At 34.5% G+C, this 26,288-nt stretch overlaps 1 protein-coding gene across 2 annotated transcripts; it reads right to left on the bottom strand.

Annotated features, from left to right (window-relative positions):
- LOC115953465 (1,4-alpha-glucan-branching enzyme 2-2, chloroplastic/amyloplastic-like) lies at positions 1-26,288 on the bottom strand. Of its 2 annotated transcripts, none has more exons than XM_031071111.1 (22): positions 26,008-26,288; positions 25,135-25,292; positions 22,932-23,233; positions 20,753-20,851; positions 19,555-19,597; positions 14,699-14,758; positions 13,977-14,057; positions 12,901-13,017; positions 12,202-12,285; positions 11,149-11,270; positions 10,834-10,953; positions 9,170-9,299; positions 8,935-9,045; positions 7,978-8,106; positions 6,981-7,084; positions 4,898-5,042; positions 3,509-3,656; positions 3,287-3,387; positions 2,983-3,060; positions 1,625-1,780; positions 612-686; positions 1-520 (listed from the first exon to the last, which is right to left on the bottom strand). In XM_031071111.1, the coding sequence occupies exons 1-22, from the start codon at positions 26,132-26,134 to the stop codon at positions 401-403; spliced, it is 2,610 nt and encodes an 869-aa protein (XP_030926971.1). In that variant the 5' UTR covers positions 26,135-26,288; the 3' UTR covers positions 1-400. The 2 variants fall into 2 exon arrangements, with proteins under 2 accessions (XP_030926971.1, XP_030926972.1); XM_031071112.1 differs by having other exon boundaries at positions 1-508.

Here is a 26,288-nt window from a genome sequence, read left to right as displayed (position 1 = left end):
TTAAGCATGCAAGCACACCTGCATAACCCCATATCTTGATTTTTATTAGATGGATGCATTAGAGCATTACAATGCATTGCGTGCTATACATCAAAATTGTCTTTGCTGAAATCCACAGCGCTGAACATAGTTTAGCTTGCAAGTTACAACTGAAACATATACAGAATGCCACAGATCTACTCACAAAGGACTGGTCCCGTGCGCCGCATGGAAATGTAATTTTGTGCACATGTTCTGCCTTTACTTATGTACTTTTCTCCTCGATCATCCCATCTTGGGGTTGTTGGCAATGTAAAATTTACAAGGATGGAACTGCATATAGTGGCCATTTAATATTACCTCCAGGAGGGCAGCAAGACTAAATCATGGTCACATCAGGAGAACCATTATAAGCATTAGATCAGTGTTTAACAGGTTCCAGTTCATCCTCTACTAAAGCATAGACCACTGCTGTTCTACAAGGTGCATATACTAAGAAAGAACGAGGCCGCTCATCATACCATCCATCCTGCTCACGTGACTATAAAAGATTAAACCTTCTTTCAATACAGGGAGGAAAAAAAATAGAGGAAAACAGTGAAAAACTGAAGTTATCTTGAGAAAGTTCTTACAAAGCTGAAGTACTCAGCACTGTGATCAATCCTATTGAAGCCTCCAAATATTGCATCGTCTGAATCCAAAACAATCTGCGAGAAGGGACAATGTTTTTTTTTTTTGTTGAAAGAAATGAATGAAAGTAATCATACATAACTTGAAAAGGAAACAGCAAACTAGAATTGGTCTACAAAAAAAAAATAAGCCAGGATCAACACAGGTATTGGACAAAAACGAGATCTGTTTCTACACGCGTGTGATTTTACAAAGTTAAATTGTCCACCAAAAATGGTTCACAATATTTCCAATCATGCACAAACCAGCACATCAAAAGGCTATACATCCTTTAGATTAGCAAAACTCTAGCCAAATTGAACAAACTGATTCATCTCTTAAATTTATGTAAATACAGGTGAAAGCATTAGTTAGCAACAGCATCTAATATGATCGAAAGCCATGCATTGCACTTTATGTGCATGATCCTTTTCTTTAAGTATTTGCACAGTATTTCATAATTTAGAAAGTAACCAAGATCTTTTGCCGAAAAATGCAGCTTCCAAAAAAAAATCAAAGCTGGTGACCACAGGAAAGGTATGTGGTTCCTTAAATCTGGCAGATATTACCTAAAATTACCCTTCATATGGAAGCCAAAAGTTTGTACACAGAATTGACAAAATTTAAAGTCCAGATGCAGCTCAAAAATAGTCAGTGACCACTGGACAGGGTATATAATTGATGAAAATCTTGAACAGATCACAGCTTGGTACCCTTCTTGCTTTTATGCTATTAGGTTATAGGGCAATCAATCTCTCACTCAAACGTTTTGATATTACTTTTTAAATCAAATTTTGTGCCTGAGAAAGAATTACCAGTAACTAAATGCAATATAGATGATAATTAAAAGGTCAATCCTAGAAAAGTACATATGAAAAGGCAGAATGACCAAAGTATATTTAGCGACCCAGTCTGCTATGTTACCAACCAAAAAAGAGGAAGTCTCTTCACTTGCAAAAAAATAGAGTCTCTGTACCTTATATTTTCCTGGCTTGAAGCAGCCCACTCGGTAGTCTGAGTAGCTGTTGGTCCAATGAAAATTAAAGACAAAGACAAGGTTCCCCCTTTCAAAGACAATAACCTTGTCCCCTTCATCCTTGCGCGATACATATTGGTGCTCAGAAGTCATGAACTGTGTCAACATTTAAAACCACCGAATCATTTTCCATTCTAAAAGTAGCATAGGTCTGCAGTTACATCAATTTCAAATAATGATGAAATTTAATTCAAAACCAAGCATCCACAAATAGCCAATTACTTAGCAAAATCAACTGTCATCAAAATCTATGTATCAAGAATGATAAAATGAAGCTATTACTAATATCTCCTAGGAAGAACTTTTGCCCCAGTAGAAGTCTTTAATCGCCAGATTTGGGTGAAAGATAACTCCTTTAGATATGTAAAATGTGATTTGCAGAGGGCAAAGCAAAAATATAGATTTATGAATAAATCACCTTGATGAAGATTTAAGAGGGAATGGAATTAATACTAAAAGCCTTAAACTATTTACTGTATCACAAATTTCAGGAACCAAAAGGATCTATACACCCTCTTTCTCTCCTTTGGTCCTGTCCTCTCTGTTTTCATCATTCAGTGGACCATGCGAAATCTTAAAGCCCATCTGAAAAGAGAATCAACAAAGACCATAGCTTTTTAGTATGGATCTTGAATCCACAGCCTTACCTTCAATCCTGTTCTTGCAGGGATGAGTAAAGTTCAATTGGCCTTTGTTTTGGTATTTGTTAGAGTTTGAGACTTTTTTTTTTTTTTTTTTCAAACCAAGATTTAAAACAGAATATAGAGGAACTGTAAAGTATGAAATAATTCAATAAAAAAGAAATTTCTATTCTCTCTCTGCCCTCCCTTCCCCCTCTTTTGGTTGAAACAATCAATAAAACAGGTTTTTTGTTTTTTTGGAACCTGATTAGATTTAATTGAATCCAAAATTACTAGAATAAGAATGAAAGAACTATTTCGATTCCAAGTGATATCCTTCCAAATGGGATTAGAACACTTTTATTATTTGATTGTATATTTTTCTCTTCGTCTTCTTATCCTTCTTCTTTTCCTGTAAGCCCTGTCTTGTCTTCTCTTAGTTGAAGAAATATTTGGAAAATAAAAGAGCAAGTACAAACATTAGTAACAACCCCCTATAGAGATCTGTATGAGACATCATCTTGGGCTTTGAATTTCTCACAAAATATTAGTAGTGTTACACAAGCTTACCTAAAGTAGAAATCAACACAAGCAAAATACCTAGACTCAAATAGACAATCAGGGCCTTGGCAACTGAAATGAAACAGATCTTTATATTTCAGCAAAGAAAAAACTTACACCATAAGTTTCTTCTATATGCTGCATTGCCCGGTCAAATTCTTGCATTCCATGATATCTTAGATATTCTGCATCTCCCTGGGCATATATAAATAATGAGCATAATAGATTTCAGATTATAAAATGTCCATAGAACAAATAATCTCAGAAATTTAAAAAAGGATGTACATTTTTTGTAATGAACACGTGCAATTAGTTTGCAGTGGAATGTTAGTGTGACCTGGATCCATTGCAATTAACCTAAAAATTGGTGCTTAGCGGATAACGAAAACCAGTGATAACCACACTTTAGAAAGAAACTTACAAGATCAAATCTACGCCTGCATTTATCATAACTGTTATTGTTCCCAGGAATTATTCTGCCATCAGGAAGATTTCGATCACCCCTTGGAAAATCAATCCACTCTGACACCAAAAAAAAAAAAAAAAAACCATCAGATCTACATGTTTTGAGAACCATGAAATCAAACAATCTCAATTAAAATCATAAACTGAGGAAAATACAAACAAATTGACCTATACTCACCAGGATGTCCAAATTCATTTCCCATGAAATTCAAATAACCCTCTCCACCCAATCCCATAGTAATTAGCCTGATCATTTTGTGTAATGCTATTCCACGATCAACAAGGGGAGTTGATGGTCTGTCAAAAGCCATGAAGTCATACATATCCTGAAAGAGGGATCAGAATATAAGATGAAAAACTCTGACAATACAGATCTCACGAGTCTAATCTCATAAACTTGTGTTTGTGACACAAACTTCTTCAAAAATGCTGTAAAACAGAATTGCATTATATATATGGAGCTCTTTGATTGATCCAGGAGCTGGGTTTCACCGATTGTTCATCCTTTTTTGTTTTCCTAGCTTCTCTTAGACTTTCTGTATGATTTCTTTGCATCTTATGTCCCGTGTTCATTATCATGTACTTTTTGTCTAATAAAATTGCTTCATTACTTATTAGAAAAGATAAATATGGAGCCTGTTATTCAGAGAAGTGAGCAAGAGAGAGTGGTGGTGTGGCAATTGTAGAGGAAGAAAAAAACTTCTCTTTGTTAATTTTGTATTTCTGAGAGAGAGTAGCCTTGGGTGTATTGGGGTTTGGGTGTAGTGAAAGTTCCATTACACCATTTGTATTCTCCACATTTGTTAGTAAAATTTCTCTTGGTTCCCGCCGTGGACGCACACTAAAAGCTGAACCACTTAAAATTTTGATGTTCTCTCTTGTGTGTGTTTGTGTATATTTTCTTTCCATTTTATCTTTGTTCCTATTATTATTTTTTGAGATCTTTCTAAAGCTCATAATATTTTCACAATCAATCTTGTGTGGGAGTGCTATCTGAAGGCATTTTCCTACAACAATTTGGTAATAGAGCTTCCACTATTACAACATAAGTTTGGGTCTTGAGATCACAAATCATTAACATTTGCGTTCATAGTAGGTTCCACTACAGATGTTCTATTAAGTTTCTAACCTCTCCCTTCCCTTTTCCAATTTTCTCTTCTCCTAGTTAGTGATTAGATTTGTAACGATCCAGATCTCAACATGTTACTAAAATTAAAATGTACCATGACAGAATCTTTGACCACGAATCCTCATCAAAATTTATTCCTCCTATCCCATCCTGTTCTTACTTTTCATGTCATTTTTTTAGTACTTACATAATTTGTGGTAGCATCCATGCCCACAATAGTGCAGTTTTTTTTTAATGAATAATAAAAAATCATGAAATTTTATCTTAGAAAAGTCATAATATTCTTGGATTACATAAGTGGTAGCAGGTCATGCTCTCATTTAGCAACAAGATACTGTCCAAACATGCCAAAAGCATAGAAAAAAATTTTCTTTAAAATTATTGTACCAAATCACCAGTACATTTTTAGATTTATTTACAATATAAGTAATAACTAACCTTGTCCATCAACCAGAATGCAATTGTCTTGTCACCAACAAGAGCTTGGTCATGACTTTCAGCATAAGCAATGCACTTCTCTAACCACCTTCTGTTGGTGAGAGTGTGAATAATATCACCCATTCTCCAATCCTCATCCTTCTTCCTACAAAATTACCAAGAATGGGGGAAAAAGTATTTTAAGTTAGATATGTAACAGTTACACAATGGCCTTAGGCCTTTCCTCGGGTGGTAAAAGACAGGTAGGCTTGGGTATCTCTAGGGATTGCATTGCACGCTACTCTTGGAGTTGAGCAATTATTGTTATAAAAAGGCCGTTGTAGTGCACAAGGCTCCTACTTCCATAAGGCCTGAGATAATTGTTAATAAACCTGACCACCAATTTTTGAGAGTAAAAATAACTTAATAATTGATAAAGGAAATGAATGACAAAGCTATAATTAGTGTGAGAACAAGTGTAAGTATCACAACTGAGTTTTCTATTACTATAGATTTGTATCAAGGATCAACATTAAGTTCCTTAGCATATGCTTTTTGAAGATGATATAATTTTTAGCGGATGAAACTAGAGGTGGAGTTAATGCCAAGTTTGAAATTTGGTGAACTAAAGGCTTTCGATAAAGTAGGACTAAAACAGAAGACCTGAACCGTAAGTTTAGTAAAAGTAGAAATAAGGGTGAAGGGGTGTTAAGACTTGATGGCCAAGAGATAGCAACGAGAGAGAACTTTTGAAATCTTGGATCAATAATTCATAAAGATGGAGAGATTAAAGAGGATGTGAATCATAAGATAAGAGCATGACGGATGAAGTAGAGAAATGCGTCAAGATTTTTTTTGTGACTATAGAATACCAATCAAGTTAAAAGGAAATTATAAAAGACTACTATTAGACTTGCTATACTTAATTGTAGTGAATGTTGGTTTGTTAAGAAGCAACATATCATAAATTGAGTGTAGCTAAAATGAGAATGTTAAGATAAATAAGCGGAAATACACAAAAAGATGGCATTTCAAAATGAGGAAATTCATTTAAAGATAGGGGTGATCACTATTGAAGAAAATAAGATGGAGTCACTTGAGATGGTTTGGTCTCGTTCGGATGAGAGTGATTAATGCACCAGTGAGAGAGTGAGTTACTTCAAGTTGAGGGAACAAAAAAGGTAGAGGAAAACAAAAAATAACATTTGTAGAGATGGTAAAAAAGAACATATTAATTAAGGAAGTAGTAAAGAGTATGACTTGGATAGAATAGAATGCGGAAAAGAATACATATAGCCAACCTTGACTAATCTATCTTGACTCCAAAAAATTGGGAATAAGGCTAATTGTTTATCAAGAGGAAACTAGCAACATGGATAAGGAAAACCTACAGCAGAATTACATGATCGTGAACACAAAATTGCTTCAACATGGTCACAATACTGGCACAACATTGATTAGGTTACAAGCTAACTTGACCCTTATTTTAATGTACTATCCTAGATTTTACAGTCACTTAGCTTTCTTTCCTTTTACCATCTAAGTATGGCATTCTTTAGATGTAGCAGGGACGCTCTTATGCGCATTTCTATTTATGAAGAACACTCACCCATCCATCCACACTCATAAAACCCACATCGCATTCATATTGCTTCTACAAGCTTCCATTAATAAATTACACTCACTCCTATGCTGATGTGTTTGTCAAGAGGTGTGCGATTAAATCTAAAGTCACAATCACATAGAAGTGAGTTTTTCAAACCATCAATATTGTAATGAGATTTGGTAAGTGCATCTCACTTGATAACATTATAAACTACTGCATTCTCTGAATCTCCAACACTAAGAAACTTTTTCTTCTGATAATTGTCACCTTTGGCTGACACTATATTAGGTGTCTTATGTATAAATAAACAATGGTGTGTATTTTCCATGTGCCTCTATTTCTTACCTTTTTTTTCAATTTCTTTTGGCATGATTTGTTATCTACATATAAATAATTACTTTCATGCCAATTGCAATCTTCAAAAATTAATTTGCAAAAGAATTCTTGTGTCCAAATTAATTTGAATAACGTGTTTTAGGAGTTATTATGGACACTTACTTGAGAAGCTCTATCCATTTATCAGCAATAGCCATGTGAAGGCGGTATTCAAAGCCAATACCACCATCTTGAACAGGAATGCAGAATGCTGGCATTCCACTGACCTGTAATGAACAAAATTTTTCAGTGCATGCAGAACAAAATGATTATCAAGAGACTTCAGGGTTATAGCTTCTGTTTATGTCCTTCCTCTGTTTTCAGATCTCTAACCCCCCCCCCCCCTTGCAGCATTCAGTTTGTTTAATCATCATCACAATCCAAATAGTTTAGTCTACTAAAGTCGTCCTAAAAGATCTCTACAATCACCCAAGTATTGTAGCATTCACAATTCATACTACAGTGTGCGCTGCTAAGGGAACTTAATTGATATCCCACATTTTACAATATTAATTTGGCGAGATTTCCTTCTTAAAAGAGAACGGAGTTTAATTTAATTAAAATAAGAAAGAGAAATGGCTTTATTTGAATGCCAATTTTCCATCCACCCTTAATATTTGGGCTAAGGTGCAATTGGTCATCAATCACTGATATAAAATGTACTCCTGTTCCCATTTTTGCAAGAGTTGAAATGATGGGGCTTTTTTACATAAGTAAAGGTGAGTTCTCCTCGGTTTCTACTATGAGTGCCTCTGAGGGCACCCTGAACTTCTACCCTTTGGGCTCCTATTGCAAGCAATAAAATGTCAGAGGGTCACACAATCCAAATAGTGGTGAAATTAACATTCAAAGCAATCAATTATATCTAGAAAAGAGAGGAAAAAAATAAGCATTCCAAGGTCAACACTAAGATGACTAGATGAGTATTCACAGTTAACTGTTGTAAAGAACTTTCAGCTAAATCAAAATGAAGGCTAAAGAAGTGAAAGATAGCTCGCAGTAACTTAACCCTGTAGGAGATGGTTTTAGTCAGATATAAACTACTAGATTTGCTTTAAACATTCTGCATTAAGAGAAAATGACTTGGAAGATATAGAGGGTGCTTAGCATGATGACATACATCTTCACCAATACTAACAGCCTCAGGGAAAAGTCCATGAATGACATCATTGACCAGCATCAGGTAAACCACAGCATCTACATCAGTTGCCAATCCAAAGTACTCAGTATAATTTCCAGTAAATGCTACCTACATAGAGAACAGCAACATAAGGTATTGTCACAGCCAATACAATAGTAGAACATCAAGTGAAGTAGAGACAAAATGTAAACAAATTTTAGAATCTATATTATATGATAGCAGACCATGCAACATGATGTAGGACAGAATATGGGAGATTATTTTTATCGTCTGTTTATTTTCTTGAATTTTAATGAAATTTTTTTTTTATTTTAGTTATAGGGTTATTATTTCCATGTGTTTTTAAGGCTTTCCTAGTCAAATTAGAGTCCTATTATGGCTGGGAATCAATTAGGATCAATTTAGGAATATTTTGACTAGCAAAATACGTTTTATGGAGCCTTTAAAAAGGCTTACAAGATGCAAAACGAAATTAACCATTTACATTCAATAAATTGAGGTTTTTATTATTTCTGGTGGACTCCAGTGTTCTACCTCGTGGATTCAAGGAGCCCCCTTATGGATTTAAGGGTTTCGTTAAGCTAGAACAAGATCTAACCCTTATTGCATTTCCGTTCTGCATCAACGGAGCTTCTTAGTATCCTGATATCTAGCCTACTTTGTTTTCCGTTCTGCCTCGCAACTAGTATTATAGAATTTATCAACACCTGAAAATATACCCAAATTTTAGGAGTGCCTGTAAGTAGGTCGTTTCACATTTTAAAATATACAAATAGCTACCATTACAAATTATTTTTATTCCCATATGTAGTATATTGCCCTTCTAGTAAGACACAATTTCCAAAACCTGATAATTACCCTTAAAGCATGTAACCAACTCATCATACCACATTGAAAAACAGAAAGTTATGTTCCCAATTATAAATAATAAAATACCTGCAGTCCATGGTGAGTGTACATCATTGATGTCACACCATCAAATCTGAATCCATCAAATTTGTATTCTTCAAGCCACCATCTTGCATTTGAGAGAAGAAACCTTAGTACCTAATCAAAACAAATAAGAATTAATTCTTGTTAACTATTGGTTAAAGAAAAAAAAATAAAGACAAAATTCATCACCATATATATGCACACACTTTTTTTCTGAGTTAAAAAAAATAGCACATACTTCCCAGCTTCCATAATTGAAGAGGCGAGAATCCCACATCCAATGATATCCACGTGACCCAGAGTGGAAGTAATGACTATCAGTTCCATCAAACAAGTTCAGTCCATCTAACACATTATTTGATGCATGGCTGGATTTGTTAAATATACAGAGTCAGACATAGAAGACGAGTATAATCAAATGCACAAATTTAATACAAGTGGCAAAAATAATGTTGACTGTCATTAATAGCACAGAACAATGCGAAACCTATAGTATCAGAGTATGGTTGCACATCAAACTAACCAACTACTCCAAATGAAAAACACTAAACTGTGTACTTGAAAGCTATTTTTACTAAAGAGTAGTGATTGTTGCTCGCAGTGTGTACGTACACTGTGTGCAACAGGAATTAATGTTTGCTAATTCCCATTGCTTGCATCAACAGGGAGAAGGTGGGGAGGGAGAGCAAGAAAACATTTGTGAGTATCTATAAGACTACACACCTGTATATGACCTATTATGGAAGACATTCTGAGTATGAATTAGATGAACTCACATATGACCAAGACTAGCTCAACCACCGGAAACTTGGCTGCCTTTCACAAATCGTTTGATATAGATCACTAAAAGTTACTTACTCTGTCGGTAATGAGTTTCTTGATTCCCTTTTTTCTTGTCTAATTATATATATCCACAATCTTCTTTTTTTTTTTTTTTTGGAAGGAACATTTGTTATCTAACTTTCCCATACTACCCTTTCCTACACTTTTTTCTTCCCCTTAATAGATGTTTAAAATGATGAGCGCATAGACAAAAAGAAACTGAAGAGAACATTCTTAACACTGCATGCCATCAAGAACTAAGCATCTTTTAACAACTTAGAAGGAAAAGAAATAAAGTCCAACCCAGAATGAAAAGCATCCGAGAGGACAAATTGTATAAAATTGCCTGGTTTTGATGGCATTCAGCATCGATGTCTGTCAGGAATTGAATATGTACAAAATAGGGAAACTTGACGTCTGCATACTCTCAGTGATCAACAATAAAAATACTCTTATTAAAAATGGCTAAAACAATTTCAGATGATTGGAATTATTAAAACAATAACAAATGCATAAATGACACAGTAGCACCTAAGCAGTGTGTGTTTTCACCCTCAAATCATTCTTGACAGTTTCAAGTTCACTCAAAGAACTGAATTGACAACCCAACTCAACAAGATCTTCAATCCAAACTACCAGTGTTCAGCGAAACAAGTCCTCCAATCCCAACTTATGGTGGTCAAAATTATTCACCATTTGGCTCTATCTAAGAGAATATCCTTCGTTAAAAGACTTTAGTGACTAGTTCATCCCCCAAAAAGAAAAATAAAAAACAAAAACAAAAGGAATTTCATTGTCTAGATGGTTGCAATTTTATAGTATTCTGAGGGAACTGCAAAATTATAATTGGTATTGATTAGCATCTAGAAGATTCAAGCTTTTTAGATAATAATTTGAGACTATTACACACACAGAAAGACATTAATATATATGGAAAAGCGCACATGTACAAATTCTTTTTCAAATTGGTCTACATGGAGCAATATGATTTTTCATCCACCATAAAAACACATAACTCATCAAAACACAATACCATAACAAGCTTCCTGAAAAAATTATATCCCATTAATCCAACATTACCTATGAACAATATCCATGAGAACAAGCAGACCTAGCTCATGGGCTTTATCTATCAGAGACTTAAGATCATCTGGAGTTCCACAACGGCTGCTAGGTGCAAAAAAATTTGTGACGTGGTACCTGCAGCACATGAAAGAAAATTCAAGTATATCTATCAAAAGTTTTTCCAGTAATTAAGAGCAATCAATTCACTAAAAACACCACATTCTAGATGAGTACTGCCTTGTCTACCCATCTGAAGTATTTTATTGAAAGTATAAGCCGTACAACAAACAAACAACAAACCGAGTACATGTGACACTTCAAAACTATTACCCAAAGCTAGCATAATATGAATGCTCTTGAATAGCCATGATCTGAACCGCATTATAACCAAGTTTTTTAATGCGCGGCAGCACATCGTCTCTGAAGTTGGCATATGTGTTGATTTTTGGCTCCTACATTTCACAGTTAATAACATTGTGAGGTTCAGTAAAAATAATTTTTATAAATAATAAAAAAACCTTTGAACTAAATGGAAGAAAGAGGAAGATGTGTGAGAGGGGTCATGTCACAATTTTCCTTAAAAGTGGTTCCTTGAACGTTACTATTTACAATAAATATGACTGCTTAACAAAAAGGATGCTAAACACGGTTAACATCATTATAGATCCCATATATTGGTTATATTCCAATGGAAGACTTACCAGAGAACATTTGAATTTTTCTTCTGATAATTTTGCTCATATGAAGAAAACTGAAAAGGTTGGTGCATTGATGTTAGCCTATCAATGCACATAACAATTAATGTTTCCGCTTTAGGAATGGTGCCTAATGCTAATATATTTGGCACATAATGTCTCGAATGAGGAGAAAAAAAAAAGTATCACACAATTGCTTGGAGACCTGTTTAACATAAAGTAATAAGAGTATTTGTGGAAATAAAGCTCTAAACTTTCAAGACGCATAATACCCAGAAACATGGATGATAATTTTTTATGTAGCAAAAGTGCCATGGAGCAGCATTTATAGCTTTGATCATAGGTCCTAATTCGTTCGCTCTGTACATTGGACTAAGAACTTCCTTCAATGATCAAAATTAATAATTAACAGTAAACAAATTTTCCTCTAGAGGATAGGGAAGATTCATTATTAGTTATCAAAATGGTCAATCATGTAATTCAGGTCAGCTGCATATGAGCTTTGGACATAAGAGAAATAGATATCTCTCAGATACTATGTTGTTAGCTTCTATTAATTCCTTTAGATTTTTCCAAAATACTTTGGAATATATAAAGTTTTAAATGCAAGAGCATCATAAAAAAAGTTGGCAGATTGAACTGTTAATAACAAGTTATTGCATTCAAGAGAGAAGGGGGAGATACACACCGTACTACTCATTCCAACGTGCGCTTCATATATCCTAAGTGATTTAGGTCTTTTCGGCTGAGGATGTTTAAATACATACCTTTCCTGTAACAAGTGAACAAAGAGCATCATTAAAACAAAAAAAAAAAATTCATAGAAATAGAAACATGATCAAGTCCGAAAAGCAAATAAACTAAGTATACAATATATAAATTTTGGTGATATTAATACAACCATTCATCCATGAACAATTATAGCACAGCATAAGAGGCAAGTAAGTTGATGTCAATGAACTCTAGATCAACTAGCACCTCCTCCCCTTATAAAGTTCTAGGTGGAGGCTGAGAACGTAGGTTCAAGACCCATTAGGTGCATGTGTAAATTACCAATCAAAAAATTAGTCAAGTAAATTGATGAGTTTTGAATTAGGCAAGTACTGAAAATCATATTGGATTTCAATTTTCTGATGGGACCTATTTTGTTTCAACATTCTGGAATCTTATTCAATAATTCCTAAATTATTGCAGACCATTTCAAATTCAGATGTTACTACTGTCTTCGTTCTACCTTGGATTCCTTGATATTGTCATTTTTGTTTCAAAGGTAAAATGTTTTATTCAATCAAGAGGCTGAAAATATGATGAGCACTTTGTAATTAGAAATATTGAATTTTCATTATTACTCAAGCCAAAGAAGGACAAAAACAATGCAGAACCATACCTCTTCGGGCGGATCATAGTATATGCCATTATAAGGAATTTCAGCTGGAGCCTGTACAGAGAACTTGATCCAAGCAGGAATGGAGTCCTTAATGCCAGATGGAGTATCCATGTGGATCTACAGTTCATGATTGAGAGAGTTATTTGACAGCAGTTGCATATAAAAAGAAAATTATTCAGTCAATCCCTAACAAACCAACGATGTATCTCCCATTTTGCCTTCACCTTCTGAGGCATCTCCAATATGGTATTGTGTTACTAAGGTGATTAGTATCTTCCAGATAGGTTTTGTGAAAAGTTGGACACTGCCAAAAGATATGCTTATGTCATTTTGGAGTTGTAGTGAAAAGAATGGCAAGGCTATCTTAAAGGTGGTGGACCAGCAAAATGGGATGCCCAATAGTCATTTATCTTAGGAGTTAAAAAGTAATGAAGACGTATTAATGGAGGCTCTCAGTAAAGAATCAAGCTATTTCTTCTTCCCTGGTTCTGAAACTTCAAATTATTTCCATACGATTTGGAGCTTATCATCATGCATATCACAATTTATAAACTATTTACTATAAATATAATAAAAAATTAAAAAAATGCCAGTGCTCTACGTACATATTTGTAGAAATTTTAGATTCTATTTTCATCATAATCAATGCCATATAATAAAAAGGTAACATTTGCAAAATATGTTTTTTTAATAGGTGATAATATGGCAAGTTCACAGGCCATTGTAATGAAGAGTACCATTAACAGACAGTAGCCTCATCTCATCCAGTAAAATTTTAAATAACAAACAAGTTAGTAGAACCTTGGAAACCTACTTGTATGCTAAGAAACTATCCTTATACATGGTTCATAACCAGTTTTGGTGAATGTTTATTCTCACTTTCAGAACCTACTTGTATGCTAAGAAACTATCCTTATACAAGGTTCATAACCAGTTTTGGTGAATGTTTATTCTCACTTTCAGAAAACTGCAACTTTTTTATTCAATTGGGAAAGAGTTCAAGCAGCAATAAGTACAGAAACTAAAATCAAATCACCAAAATCCTTCAGAGAAGACTCATTAGGGGAGAATGTTACCTTCACTCGAGAACCATGTGGGATTGGTGGAGAACCGTCTGCATTGTTTGGCAAAAAGATCTCCCAGACACCAAACTCATTCTGTTTGCATACAATTAATGAATTTTTCTGACAACAAACAGGAACAGAAATATATATACTACAAAAGTGTAGGATAAGTAGACAGCCAGTCATACCCAGTAAACATTACAGTCAAATTGATTTTAAACATGGTTACTGGCCTTTTCTTCTATTCTAGAGCTTGCATGATAAGCTAATAGGGGATCCAATCTGCTAGACATGTATGTGATCAAAATGAAGGCGCGGTTTTCTCTTTTGGTAATACAGCATATACAATATAAATAATAGAAAGTGAGCTTTTTTTTTTCTTTTTTTTTCAATAAGTAATTGGGAGTCAGCTGTTTATGTTAATATATTAATTAATCTCCTTTCTTATCTTTTTTTTTTTTCCACATTACCCTAATTTACAAAAATGATACTGAATAAGTCTGCAAATGATGTGTGTACTTGCTTGCGTATTCTTAACAAATTTATCTGTAATTTTATTATAAGACTAGAGTAAATTTAGTACCAAAAAAGTTGTGTATGCATTGAAGGGGAGGAGGGGAGGAGATGAGAGCTATAGATCCTTAATTAGCCAAAAACATGTTTGCCACAACTATTCAAAATTTCAAATTTGCTAAGATTTCATCCTTAGGAAAAAAAAAAAAAAGGCAACATACCCGGGTCATAACATCAGCGTTAGGATTCCAGTTGTTAAAATCCCCAATCAAGGCTGCTGACTGCAAAAGGCATTTAATGGTCATGCTTTGTAAGTAAGAGGGAAAAACAATAAGCAAATACTTCAAATATGATGGTCAAGGACCACAACTTAAAGTCAAAACAATTTATGCTTCAAGCTGATTGTCATTATTATCAGAAATAAGTGACTCTCATTGAATCAGATCAGAGCTTCCAACCAATTGGGGAAAACAGAAATATTCCGGATTATCCAAATTATTTATGATCATCTCAACTCATAAAACCCTACACAAGCCTCACCAGATAATTGTGTTAACGGTGTTGAAAACCCATAACCTTATTGACTACTTTTAAGGTCCTCATCCCAATCACTAAAATAAATGCTCAAAATGGGAGAGATCAAAGTCTATTCCCATCCCCCAAGGCCTATTCCATTCGGTTTCCATTCGTCTTTCATTTGCCTCTTTAGGTTCCCTCTTAGACTTCTCAATGCTTTTAATTTTACGACATAATTTCAATTTTTTTCCTTCTCGGGTGCCCTTTTCCGTAATCCCTACACACTAGGGTTGTGCCCTTCAATAAGCTTTTTTAGTTATCAAAATTAGATAAATGTTAGTTTAAGTGTTTAAAATAAATCATACTATGTTCTTGGAGCTTATATATTCCAACATACCTAGAAGGGCAGGGGATGAAAGGATGTTATGGAAATTGAAAGGTGGCGGTGTCTTTACAGTCGACTCTTATTACGAAGCTATCCAAGGTGCATCACCAAACTCTTTCCCTTGGAGGAGTATTTGGTGTACTAAGGCCCCTAAGAGGGTTTCCTTCTTTGACTGGACTGCTGTCAGAGGATCTTAGCTTGTGATAATCTTATCAAGCACGGATTTACCCTAGTTGGGTGGTGCTGTATGTGTCAACATAGAGGGGAGACGGTAGACCATTTATTGATCCATCGCGATGTTGCTTATGATTCATGGAGCTTATCAGGGAGGTGGAATTTGTTTGGGAAGCACTCTTCAGAAATTTAGAATTTTGCTTCATTATATGTGTGATGTCTGTTGTGGAGGGAGAGGAATAATTGCACTTTTGAGGCTAGGGAAAGATCCAAAAATCAGCTAGAGGCTTTGCTAATGTGTACCTCGTTTGTAACAAATAGTAACATTCATAGACTTCATGGACTCATTTCATTTTTGTTTATAAGTTTTGTAATTCATTTAGGTTACAGAGTCCTCATAGCTTGTGACCTTTTTCAATAACAAATTTGATTTCTTATTAAAAAAAAAAAAAAAAAATCTATGTAATAATTGTAGCACCTAGTTGGAGAAAAAAAAATCTATGTAAAAAAAAATCTGTTTGGGAAGCACTTAGAATTTATGCCACATGGTGCATTATAAGACACTACAATTATTAGCACGGTTTTCTCCAACTAAAACTCTATTTTCAAAATTTCTTAGAAATTCAAAAGAAAGTTCAATATACAATTTATATTGTATCAATAATCTACCATAATATTATATTTTAATAATTAAATTGGATCTTATACATTGTGCTTGTACTATGTTGTTCAATGTAAATATTACACACTGTCATGTAATACACTATAAGTACAAAATTTTGCATAAAAATTGTTAACATAGTATTTTTTTTAAGAAATTTAAAATACCATTGTAATTAAAATTTAATTACCAAAAGTTTCAAAAAATTTAGAAGGATTTTCGGTATTTATTTTTAAATTATTTTAATTATCAAAAAAATTTTGATTTTGATAAAAACTCAGTCTTACATTATGTGCTTTGGCACTAAGTTTAAGTTATTTTGTTCAATTTCAATGATATAATTGAAATATTTTCTTTAATTTATTCATAATTTTTTTATTAATTCGTGCATCAAACGAGCATAATACTTCTTGCTATAATAATTAAACCTTTAGCCTACACCAAGCTAAATCACAAATTTTGCATCCATGAATATTTTATAAGTTCATTCAATGAGCTCAATAATATATATATATATATATATATATATATATATATGTGTGTGTGTGCAAATAATGAGCTCAATACTATAGTTTTCTTTTTATTTTTCTAATAAAAGGATGGATACACTGCTCAGAATTATATTTGTTAACTCCAATCCATGAATGTATAAATTTACAGGTTTCCTTATTGGTTTTGGAGAGTAGTAATCTCCAAAGCCAATAATTCTTATGAAGAGTAGGGATCTCACATTGACAAGAAAATGAGTAAGTAGGTGCGATAACCCCTATAAATAGAGTGATGGCATAGCTGCTTTGTTATGGGTGTGTGTGAAAGTTAGTAGACAAGACTTTATCATGTGTCAGTTGTGTGTTTGTGTGAGAGCAGCTTTGAGGGTGGGAAATTTTTTTTTTTTTTTTTTTGATAAGTAATAAGGATTTATTGATAACGAAAAGAGAGAGACACCCAAGTACACAGGAAGTATACAAAGGTGTACATATCAAATACAGAAATTACATAAATCAAGAAAATCCAAAAAAGAAGAAAAATGATGGTGTCTCCACACTGAGAACCAGTCCATTAAGGTTTTGAAAAAAAAAAGCTTGAGATCAAGCATAGAATGCTCATTGTCTTCAAAACACCTACTATTTCTTTCCACATCAAACAATGAGGAACAACCATCCATATATCTCCATTGCGATGGCAACCAAATCGACCTTGCCAGCAAGCAAAAAGCTCAACAACAAACATTGGCATAACCCAACAAACTCCAAATAAACCAAAAACCATATCCCACAACTCCAGAGCAACCGGACAATGAAGGAATAGATGGTCAACAGATTCATTGCTACATTTGCACATATAACACCAATCCAAAATGCAAACCTTTCTTTTTCTTAAATTATCAATTGTTAGACATTTCCCCAAGGCAGCAATCCAAACAAAGAAAGCCACTCTAGAGGGAATCTTCTGCTTCCAAATGCTTTTCCAAGGGAAAAACTGATCATTGTGGCCAACTAGAAGATGGTAGTATGCACTAACCATAAACCCCTTACTCTTACAAGGAAACCAACATCTCTTGTCCTCCCCAGTCCCCCTTACAAGAGTGCTATAAATGGTACTAATGAAGCTCCAGAAGGCTTCCAATTCCCGATTATGAACATCCCTACAAAAATGCATCTCCCAATGAAGGACTCCATTGGAGCACCTCATTAGATCAGCCACACTCGTTTCTTTGTTTCGACAAATCCTATATAAATTAGGATAGCAGTCAGCAAGAGGAGAAGATCCACACCATCTACCTAGCCAAAACCGCACTTTTGATCCATCTCCAATTTCATATAGAAAAAACCGAAATAAAGGGGGCCACCCCCTTCTAATATTTTTCCACAAACTAACTCCATAAGGACCAGAGAAAGGGCTAGAACACCAACCACCCCAATCACAACCATACTTCGCCTCTATCACTTGACGCCAAAGAGCATCACTTTCTTGCCCAAATCTCCATAACCACTTCCCTAATAGAGCAACATTGAAGGTTCTCAGGTTCCTAATCCCCAAACCACCTGAGAAGAGTGGAGTACAAACCCTAGACCAATTAACGAGATGAAATTTGGGCTCATCTCCTAGGCCTCCCCATAGAAAGTCCCTCTGAAGTCTTGCAATTCGATTGGCCACTGAAGCAGGAATAGGGAATAAAGAAAGAAAAGGAGTAGTTGTAATCCTTATTGTTGATAGTGGATTCTTTTGTTGGCATTGCCTGCATATGTAGACATAGAATTTGCTGAACCAAGTTAAATTTTTTTTTTTTTTTTTTTTTTGCATGCTTTTATAGCAATATTCATAACATTTGCTATTAGTTCATTTATATTTTCAATTCCAGTCATGAGCATTGAAAAACTCTACAAACCCTAGTGACTAAATTGCTACCTTGAATAACAATCTCTTATATCAATAACAAGAGTTTGAATCAGGATGTTTTACTACATTGTGTGTCCATGCAGGACTGCCTACACCAATCCTATTAGTTGTATGAGTTCTTAGACCAAGCAAAATATGATTCCAACTTAAGCCAGAACTAATACTACTAACTTTTTCTTGATAGGTAAGAAAAATTGAATTAAGAGAAGACTACTTCATTAGAAAAATGAAGTAGCCAAAAAAAATATGTACAAACAACAGAAAAAAAACCAAAAAAAAAATTATGTATAGGAAGAAAGGAAATCTAAAAACAACGGAATGGATTCCCTAGAAGTAAAACCCCATGCATGACACCAATCAAACAAGGTCCTACAAATAAAGCTAAGAGTTGATCCCCCAGTAAGCTCCATATCTTCAAAAATATGACTATTGCGCTCCCTCCAAATAACCCACATCACACAATGTGGTACCAAATTCCAAATATTCGAAGAGTACTTTCCCAACCAATTTCTCCATCCTGCCAACAAATCAATAACCTTCTTGGGTAAAACCCAAGCAACACCAAACGAGCAAAACTCCATAACCAAGAAACTTCCTCACAATGCAACAGTAGGCGATCAACACTCTCCCCACTACATCAGCAAAGACAGCACCAAATAACCTGTTAGAATCTTTCCCCATGCAGCTGTCCAAATGAAGAAAGACACTCGATGTGGGTCCTTCACACCCCAAATACTTTTCCATGGAAAAGTAGTAGAGCTAGATCCCCTCAAAGCACCATAAAAGGACTGTGTATCAAAATCCCCCTTCAACTTCAACCCCCAAAATGAATATTGAATACTACTAACTAAAAATAAATAAAATGACAGTACAAATAATTGTATTAGTTATGGTAATAGTAAAGTGGATTTTCCACAAAATAGAAATGAGGTAAGACAAACCTTAGCTCCAGGTGCCCACTCTCTGTAAGTTATACCTGTGTCACTGTAAAACCAATCAAGATGATAATCAGCAACTTAAATAAACTTGATTCTAAGAGAAACCGTAGCAGGTTCTGACAAGGAGCACACAACAAATAATTTATCCAGAATGAAGATGTATGGAATTGAAGTACTTAGGAGCATATAAACTATATATCAACATACTACACCAGAATTGAATAAATGGGTATATTCTCTGGCAAAAGCCCACTTGCGTGCAGAATAAATCATTAACTTAACAATATTTTCTTGAAGGTAGAAGATGAATGCTAATCTATCTAAACCGAAAGGGATTATGCATACTAATCTCTAAATTAACATGCTACACAAATCCTTTCAAAAAAAAAAAAAATGCTCCACAATTAAAAGGAAAAGAAGGTATCAGTGGATGGGTATATTTCTGACAAAGGCCCACTTCTGTGCAGAAGAAATCATTAACTTAAACAATATCTTCTTGAACATAGAAGATGCACTCTAATCTATCTAAACCCAAAGAATTATGGCTTAGGATTATCACTTTCCATACACTTGGAACTAAATATTCAAATTGTCTTTTAAATCAAAGGAGCGGCAAGGAAAAGGAAGATGCATTTAAATAACTAATCATGCATGGGCATCAATTAGTTCATTTGGTAGAATTTCTTGTCATCAAACAAGGGACTTGAGATCGAATTCCACCTATGCTAAAGGGTGAGAGAGGTTTAAGGGGAAGGATAGGGCTACCCCCTGTTGTGTAACCACTGGGCCTCCATTGGAATCCCCAAAAAAAACAAAAAACAAAAAACAAATAATGCTTAAGTGACTCCAAATTCCCAATGAAATTAGTATTCACACTCAACGGAAGAAATCTAATTCCTTAAAGAGATTTGTAAGACATATACTAAGCCAAATCATGTGATTTTCGTTTGTTCTTCTCTACCCCATTAATATAGTTGCTTCGTCTTCTAATTAATTGTAGATTTGGATCAAAAGAGTAATACCTTCTTCTTTTTTGATAAGTTAATATCTTCTTCTTTTATTTTACCCCACATAGCTAAAAGCTATAAGATAATTAATAACATGTGCATTCAAATAATAATGTGCACAGTGCAGAAACTAACGTTTTCAGACATAGAACATAGAAACAATCAACCTTTCAAAATGGGATATCTAGTAATACCTGCGGATGAAACCAAATTTTTCATAACCACGAGAAAACACCTCCAAACCACCTTCATTCTTGTCAATTGCCTCACGCAATCTTTTGTACTGTCCATAACTGTAATTTACAATATACATAGGTTAAAGTTTTAGGGTTTTACACCTACTGCTTTGGACATAATCAATAATGTCAAGAATTTAAGGGAAAACAAAATAAATATAATCAAACAACTATAAGTCAACTAAAAACAATAAAAAGCAATTGGCAACAATAACCCTCTTGTATTGACATGAATAAACCCAAAACCTATCAATCACACTTTTAGGTCGGGGATTGATTTAAGGTGAAGTTTTGGCATGATCATAGGTGTGGGAAGAATTCTCTTGCAATATATTTTTTTTTTTTTGATAAGAGAATTCTCTTGCAATATGTTTTCCCAAATTATTTATGATTAGCTGTGAGAAGGAGGCTGAGTGTAGCTGATTTTTTAAAGTTTACCAATGGAGTTCTCCTCTTGGATGTCAATTTTATAAGGGCTATGCAAGATTGGGAATTGGAGCCTTTGTCAAACTTCATGGATACTATTTATGTTGCCTCAGTGAGGGGGAGTGGGGACAATAAGATGCATTGGGAACCAGATAAGAGAAGGTTTTTAGGTTAGTGGTTTCTATCAGGCCCTGCTTCATACTAGTGTCCCGATGTTTCCTTGGAAAAGCATATGTAAATCAAAGATCCCTTCTAGAGTTGCTTTCATTGTTTGGACTGCAGCCCTAGGAAAAATCTTGACTAGCAACAATTTAAGAAGACATGTGTGGACTATGGATTGGTATCATATGTGCAAATGTAACGGGGAATCCGTAGATCATCTATTACTTCATTGCCCTATTGCTTTAGAGTTATGGTCTATGGTATTAGAATTGTTTGAAGTTTGTGGTTGAGTTACTAGCTGGTTGGCAAGGTCGTTTCGAGCATCATAAGAATGGGTCTATATGGATGGCTACCCCCCATTGCTTGATGTGGTGTCTTTGGAGGGAGAGGAATAACAGGTGCTTTGAAGATACAGAGAGAACCATGTCTGAGCTAAAACTATTTTTCTTTAGAACTTTGTTGGATTGGATGTCTTTTTTACGTAGTCAATCTCTATTTTCAATTATTGATTTGATAGACTTATGTAACTTGTGTGATTGATTGTATGGCCCCAGTCATATACTCTATGTATACTTGGGTGACTATTTTTTATATTAATAAAATTTTTATTACTCATCAAAAAAATTAAAAACATAATCATCATTCACAGCTTTGGTCATTTCTCAAGGACAGTGCTTAGTAAATATAACAACGCTTTTTCTTAAGCTTCCAGCTGCAATTCAGATGGTCATTGGTTACAAATCTATATTTGGCCCTTCAAAAATTCTCCTAATATGGTTTAACCCACCTTACCAATTGAACTGTTTTAAGTTAGTACAAAAGAAACACCAACACCACATAACCTACATTCTCAATAAGTGATTTCATTGATAAAAGCACAAAGTCAAGATAATTCTCAAAGAAAACCTAAATAAAATCAGATTATCTAGTTAAGAACAATTTCTCTGGGTATTGCTTTACAGAATCACAGTTTCCATGGTTAATTTTAAATGAAACCAGAAATATAAAGACTGCACATAAACTTAGAGGACTACTTTATAATACAAGTACTATATATATATTCCTATTTGGTTTTGTAACTTAAATCAGGTCTCTGTCAGAATTAGCTACTACTCAATGAGAATGCGACACTCTAGTAACTCCATCAGAAGAATAACACCTTTTAGATAACACATTAAGCGCCCATTTGGTAACACGTTCCCAAATAGCACTTTTTTAAAGTACATATTATTTGTCAACTTCACTTATTTTTAGGTACAGCTTTTTCAAACAACCTCATTTACAAAAAGGTTAAAAATAAGCTGACCAAACGGACACTCAACACAACAGCAAGAATGCCCACTGAAATATTACAGGAAAAAACACACATAATCATCAACAATATGATCATTGCAGCCCCAACATGCACAACCTGAAGCAACTAATTGTGCTCCCTCAATTTTTTTTAAGTCCTTGGCCACTTAGTAGTTCACACATTCTATTGTATTAGGAAAAGATAAAAATGTTCAGTCAAAAAAAAAAAAAGGAAAAGATAAAAATTGCATCTCACCGGTAGTCAAGATGTTCACGATGATTATTCAGAAGTGGATCTATTTCATATATTCCATGGCCAGGGCCAGGTGGGGGAATGATCCTTGGTCTAACTTCATCCTTTTCAATGGTTATTGTCTTGGCAATAGGAACAGATGCCTTTTTTCCCTGAGCTCTACTATCATCACCTACAAGTGATGAAGCGGCAGACTCTTGCTCATGCTGAACCTCATTGTAACCCCTGATTGATTCCACAAAGTTTTCTTCATCCTTGAGCTTCTTGTCATTTTCCATGGTTTGATTATCCACATCATGCAATCCCTAAAAACAATCATCAGGACACAAGAAGACAATTAACTCAAGTAGGCTGAGACATCAACAAACAAATTGACTTCATTATGAGCATTGAAAGTGTAGTAGGCATTTAGGAATATAATGACAATATATGGTATCAGACTAAAAGGTAAAATTTTAATTAATACAGAGCTGGAATAAATTGAATTAATCCAGGTAACTGAAAATATATTGTAAATATGTGCACATAGAAAACATATACCTATGTAATTACACCAAGACTGAATCCCCGAAAACATATGTACCAATCACACAGTCCAAATTAAAATAGGATTACTAGACCCCAATATCTTAAAATCCCAACCTTATCTTAGTTATCTTTCTCACTCTAATAACGTCATTTGTGCTGACTCAACCATGATGCATTCTGTTTGATAAGAGTGCATAAGTTTCACAACTCCAACAAGGGTAGAATAAAGGGGCTCTCTATCCTTCATACAATTGAAGGTGCTTAGCATCAAATTACTTCCAAGAGTCTAATGTACAGACCCTTGAACCTAGCATCTCTTTCTGTTTACTTCTTTCTTATAAGTAAGAATCTTTTCTTTTCTTTTTTTGATAAGTAACAAAACTTTTTAATGATCAAAAGTATCCCAAGTAAGTAAGAATCTTATTACATCCAATGCTAGATGGGTTTCACTTTTCTTTTCCTCTGATACTCAGTTGGCTATGGTTTTCAATGAGGGCATTCTTTCTCCAACCAGCTTAAAGATAACTGCTTCAACAGCAATATTAACATTGGGACATCATTGTTATGTGCTAAATATTGGAATTGAAATTATTTTCATCTTTTCTGTAATTAATTCTTCCTCTGTTTTTTTGGAGGGGGAGGGAGGCAGGAAATGGTATATGCATGGACCAATTTTCTGCAAAACTATCCTTCATTGTATTTTCCTGCACAAGCATAACAGATCATTACCATGTCCCTTGTCCTAACTGCCTTATTACTTTCATTCTCTACCGATGTAGCAATCATTTTCAAATTGAAAAAAAGATGACTCGTTTCCAAGAAGGATGGCTGTTCAGGAAGAAAATTTCCAAAGATGTTATTGTTCATCTAACTGGGCCAAAACCCTTGCTCAAGGGTTTTCTATATTTTTCATCTCAAAACTGTTATCAAACCCCTGGTTATAGAATCTGTCCCCGTGTCAAGAGTCTGATCCTGTTGATTCTTGTGATGGAGAGTTTGATCTTGGCTAAGGATGAGCTGGCAGCATGCTTTAACGCATGGGATCCTTGAGAAATCTCATTCAATGAGATCAGGAAAGTCTACCAGTCTTTTAGGATATCTCAGCTACATACATCACTTGATTCACTACACTTCCACTTGACACCGAATGTTTTATATCCCTTTGGTGTTACTGAGATAAGAGATGTTATATCACATTAAAGTACTTAAGAAGAAAAAATTGCAAAATCCGATCCAATTTATCATAATTGATCAATTACCATGGTGGTTACCCATATTCTGAAACAAAGAAAGAAATGCAAATCCCGAAATCCAAAACTGCCCATTATCCAATAAAGACCTAAATTTCTAAATAGCACAAACCAATCACTCAATTGTTGGAATTTAAACTAGAGAAGGTCATAACAAAACAAGCTGTTTATCATAAGATAAGTGTCATTTCTGCAATGTCCTTCTCTGTTAAAATCATCTAATAGTTCTGGATTTATTTGTATTGAAACCCAACATAGCATTGATTACTTTTCAACAAAACACCGGAAGCTAGTTAGTCGCTTACTTCTATTGTATGCATTAGACATTACAACCACAAGCACATGAAACTGAGAAGTCTGCTAAAATAGAGGTAAACGAAAGTAAATTTACACGTTTACATGTACCATCAGGCAGCACACACTCATACCTGGGGATCTTCCAAAACTGTTTCAGGATTGTCCAACTGATCTGTCAAGGATAAAGAGCCATCTCCCTGACTTCCAGGAACAAGGATTTTATTAGATGCAGCAACCGTTAAAGACGGGGAGTCAGAATCGGGAGAAGACTTTCCAGCAAAGATCTTCCCTATAAACAGTCATCAAATTAGCTTTACATATATGATAAAGGAAATGAACACAAATGGACAGTCATCAACTGAACACAAATATAAACTACTGTTAAAATCAAAAGGAGCCATTCTAATTCTATATGTGCATTCAGAATTTAAATTTATCAAAACCTATTAGTCACTAGTCAGTCGAAAAGGAAATACAAATGGAAACTTCCCATGAAGATGAAGCTCCATTATAATCATATCCAGCCAAATTTTAGACCAAATGGAAATGCGACCCGTTGTACTGAATAGTTTTACCCCAATATTCCTGTATATTCATCTCTGTTTTAGACCAATCAGAAATTCTCTCTCTCTTTTAAGAATCCAACTCCGCACAGGAAATTAAAACCACACACTCACTGATTATAGCAACTGCGAGCCTAAAAGCCAAACATAGCCCTCATAGACCGTAAAATCTTCAATCTACACTGAACAATTTATCAAACTTGTATCACAAAATCCGATGCATGTATAGATATAATAGTAAGTCAAATTTAGTTATTACTATATATATTTATCAAATCAAATTTCAAATTAGTAAACAAAATAATGATCGCCATTTCTAACTAAAACTGTACAAAACATTTCTTTAGAGATAGCGAAAAAAAAAAAACAGAGGAACACAATCAAAGCCAGTGATGAAAAACAAAGAAAGATTGAAGAATAGAGAGAGTGAGAAAAATTTACGAGAAAACGAATCCTTGGTAGGCAAGAGAGAGATATTTGAACTGCGATTGCCAGTGAAGTTCGATCGCGAGCGGTTGCAGAGCGGTGAAACAGCAGGGAATCGTATCCCTGAGATGGTGTAGACCATTTCTCTAGGGTTTTCTGCTTTGGAAAGCGAGAGCTATAGATCTAGACTCAGCTGAGAGAGAGAGAGAGAGTGAGATAGTGTGAGCTTTTGAGTTTAAGGCGCCGAGAGAAGCGTGAACAGCGAAGAGCAAAATATCAGAGAAACAGAGCGAGTG

This window comes from Quercus lobata, chromosome 7 (genome assembly GCF_001633185.2).
Source record: "Quercus lobata isolate SW786 chromosome 7, ValleyOak3.0 Primary Assembly, whole genome shotgun sequence".
Lineage (NCBI taxonomy): Eukaryota > Viridiplantae > Streptophyta > Magnoliopsida > Fagales > Fagaceae > Quercus > Quercus lobata.
The sequence above is the reverse complement of the archived record's forward strand: the minus strand, read 5'-3'. Positions and strand labels throughout refer to the sequence as shown.

Bases quoted from the DNA above. Each gene is read 5' to 3' on its own strand.
- LOC115953465 (XM_031071111.1), bottom strand. From the start codon at position 26,134: ATGGTCTACACCATCTCAGGGATACGATTCCCTGCTGTTTCACCGCTC. The intron at 23,234-25,134 runs GTATGAGTGTGT...GATTGTTTTTAG, and splicing joins CAGTTTTGGAAGATCCCCAG to GGATTGCATGATGTGGATAA. The intron at 687-1,624 runs GTACAGAGACTC...CCCTTCTCGCAG, and splicing joins TCAAGCCAGGAAAATATAAG to ATTGTTTTGGATTCAGACGA.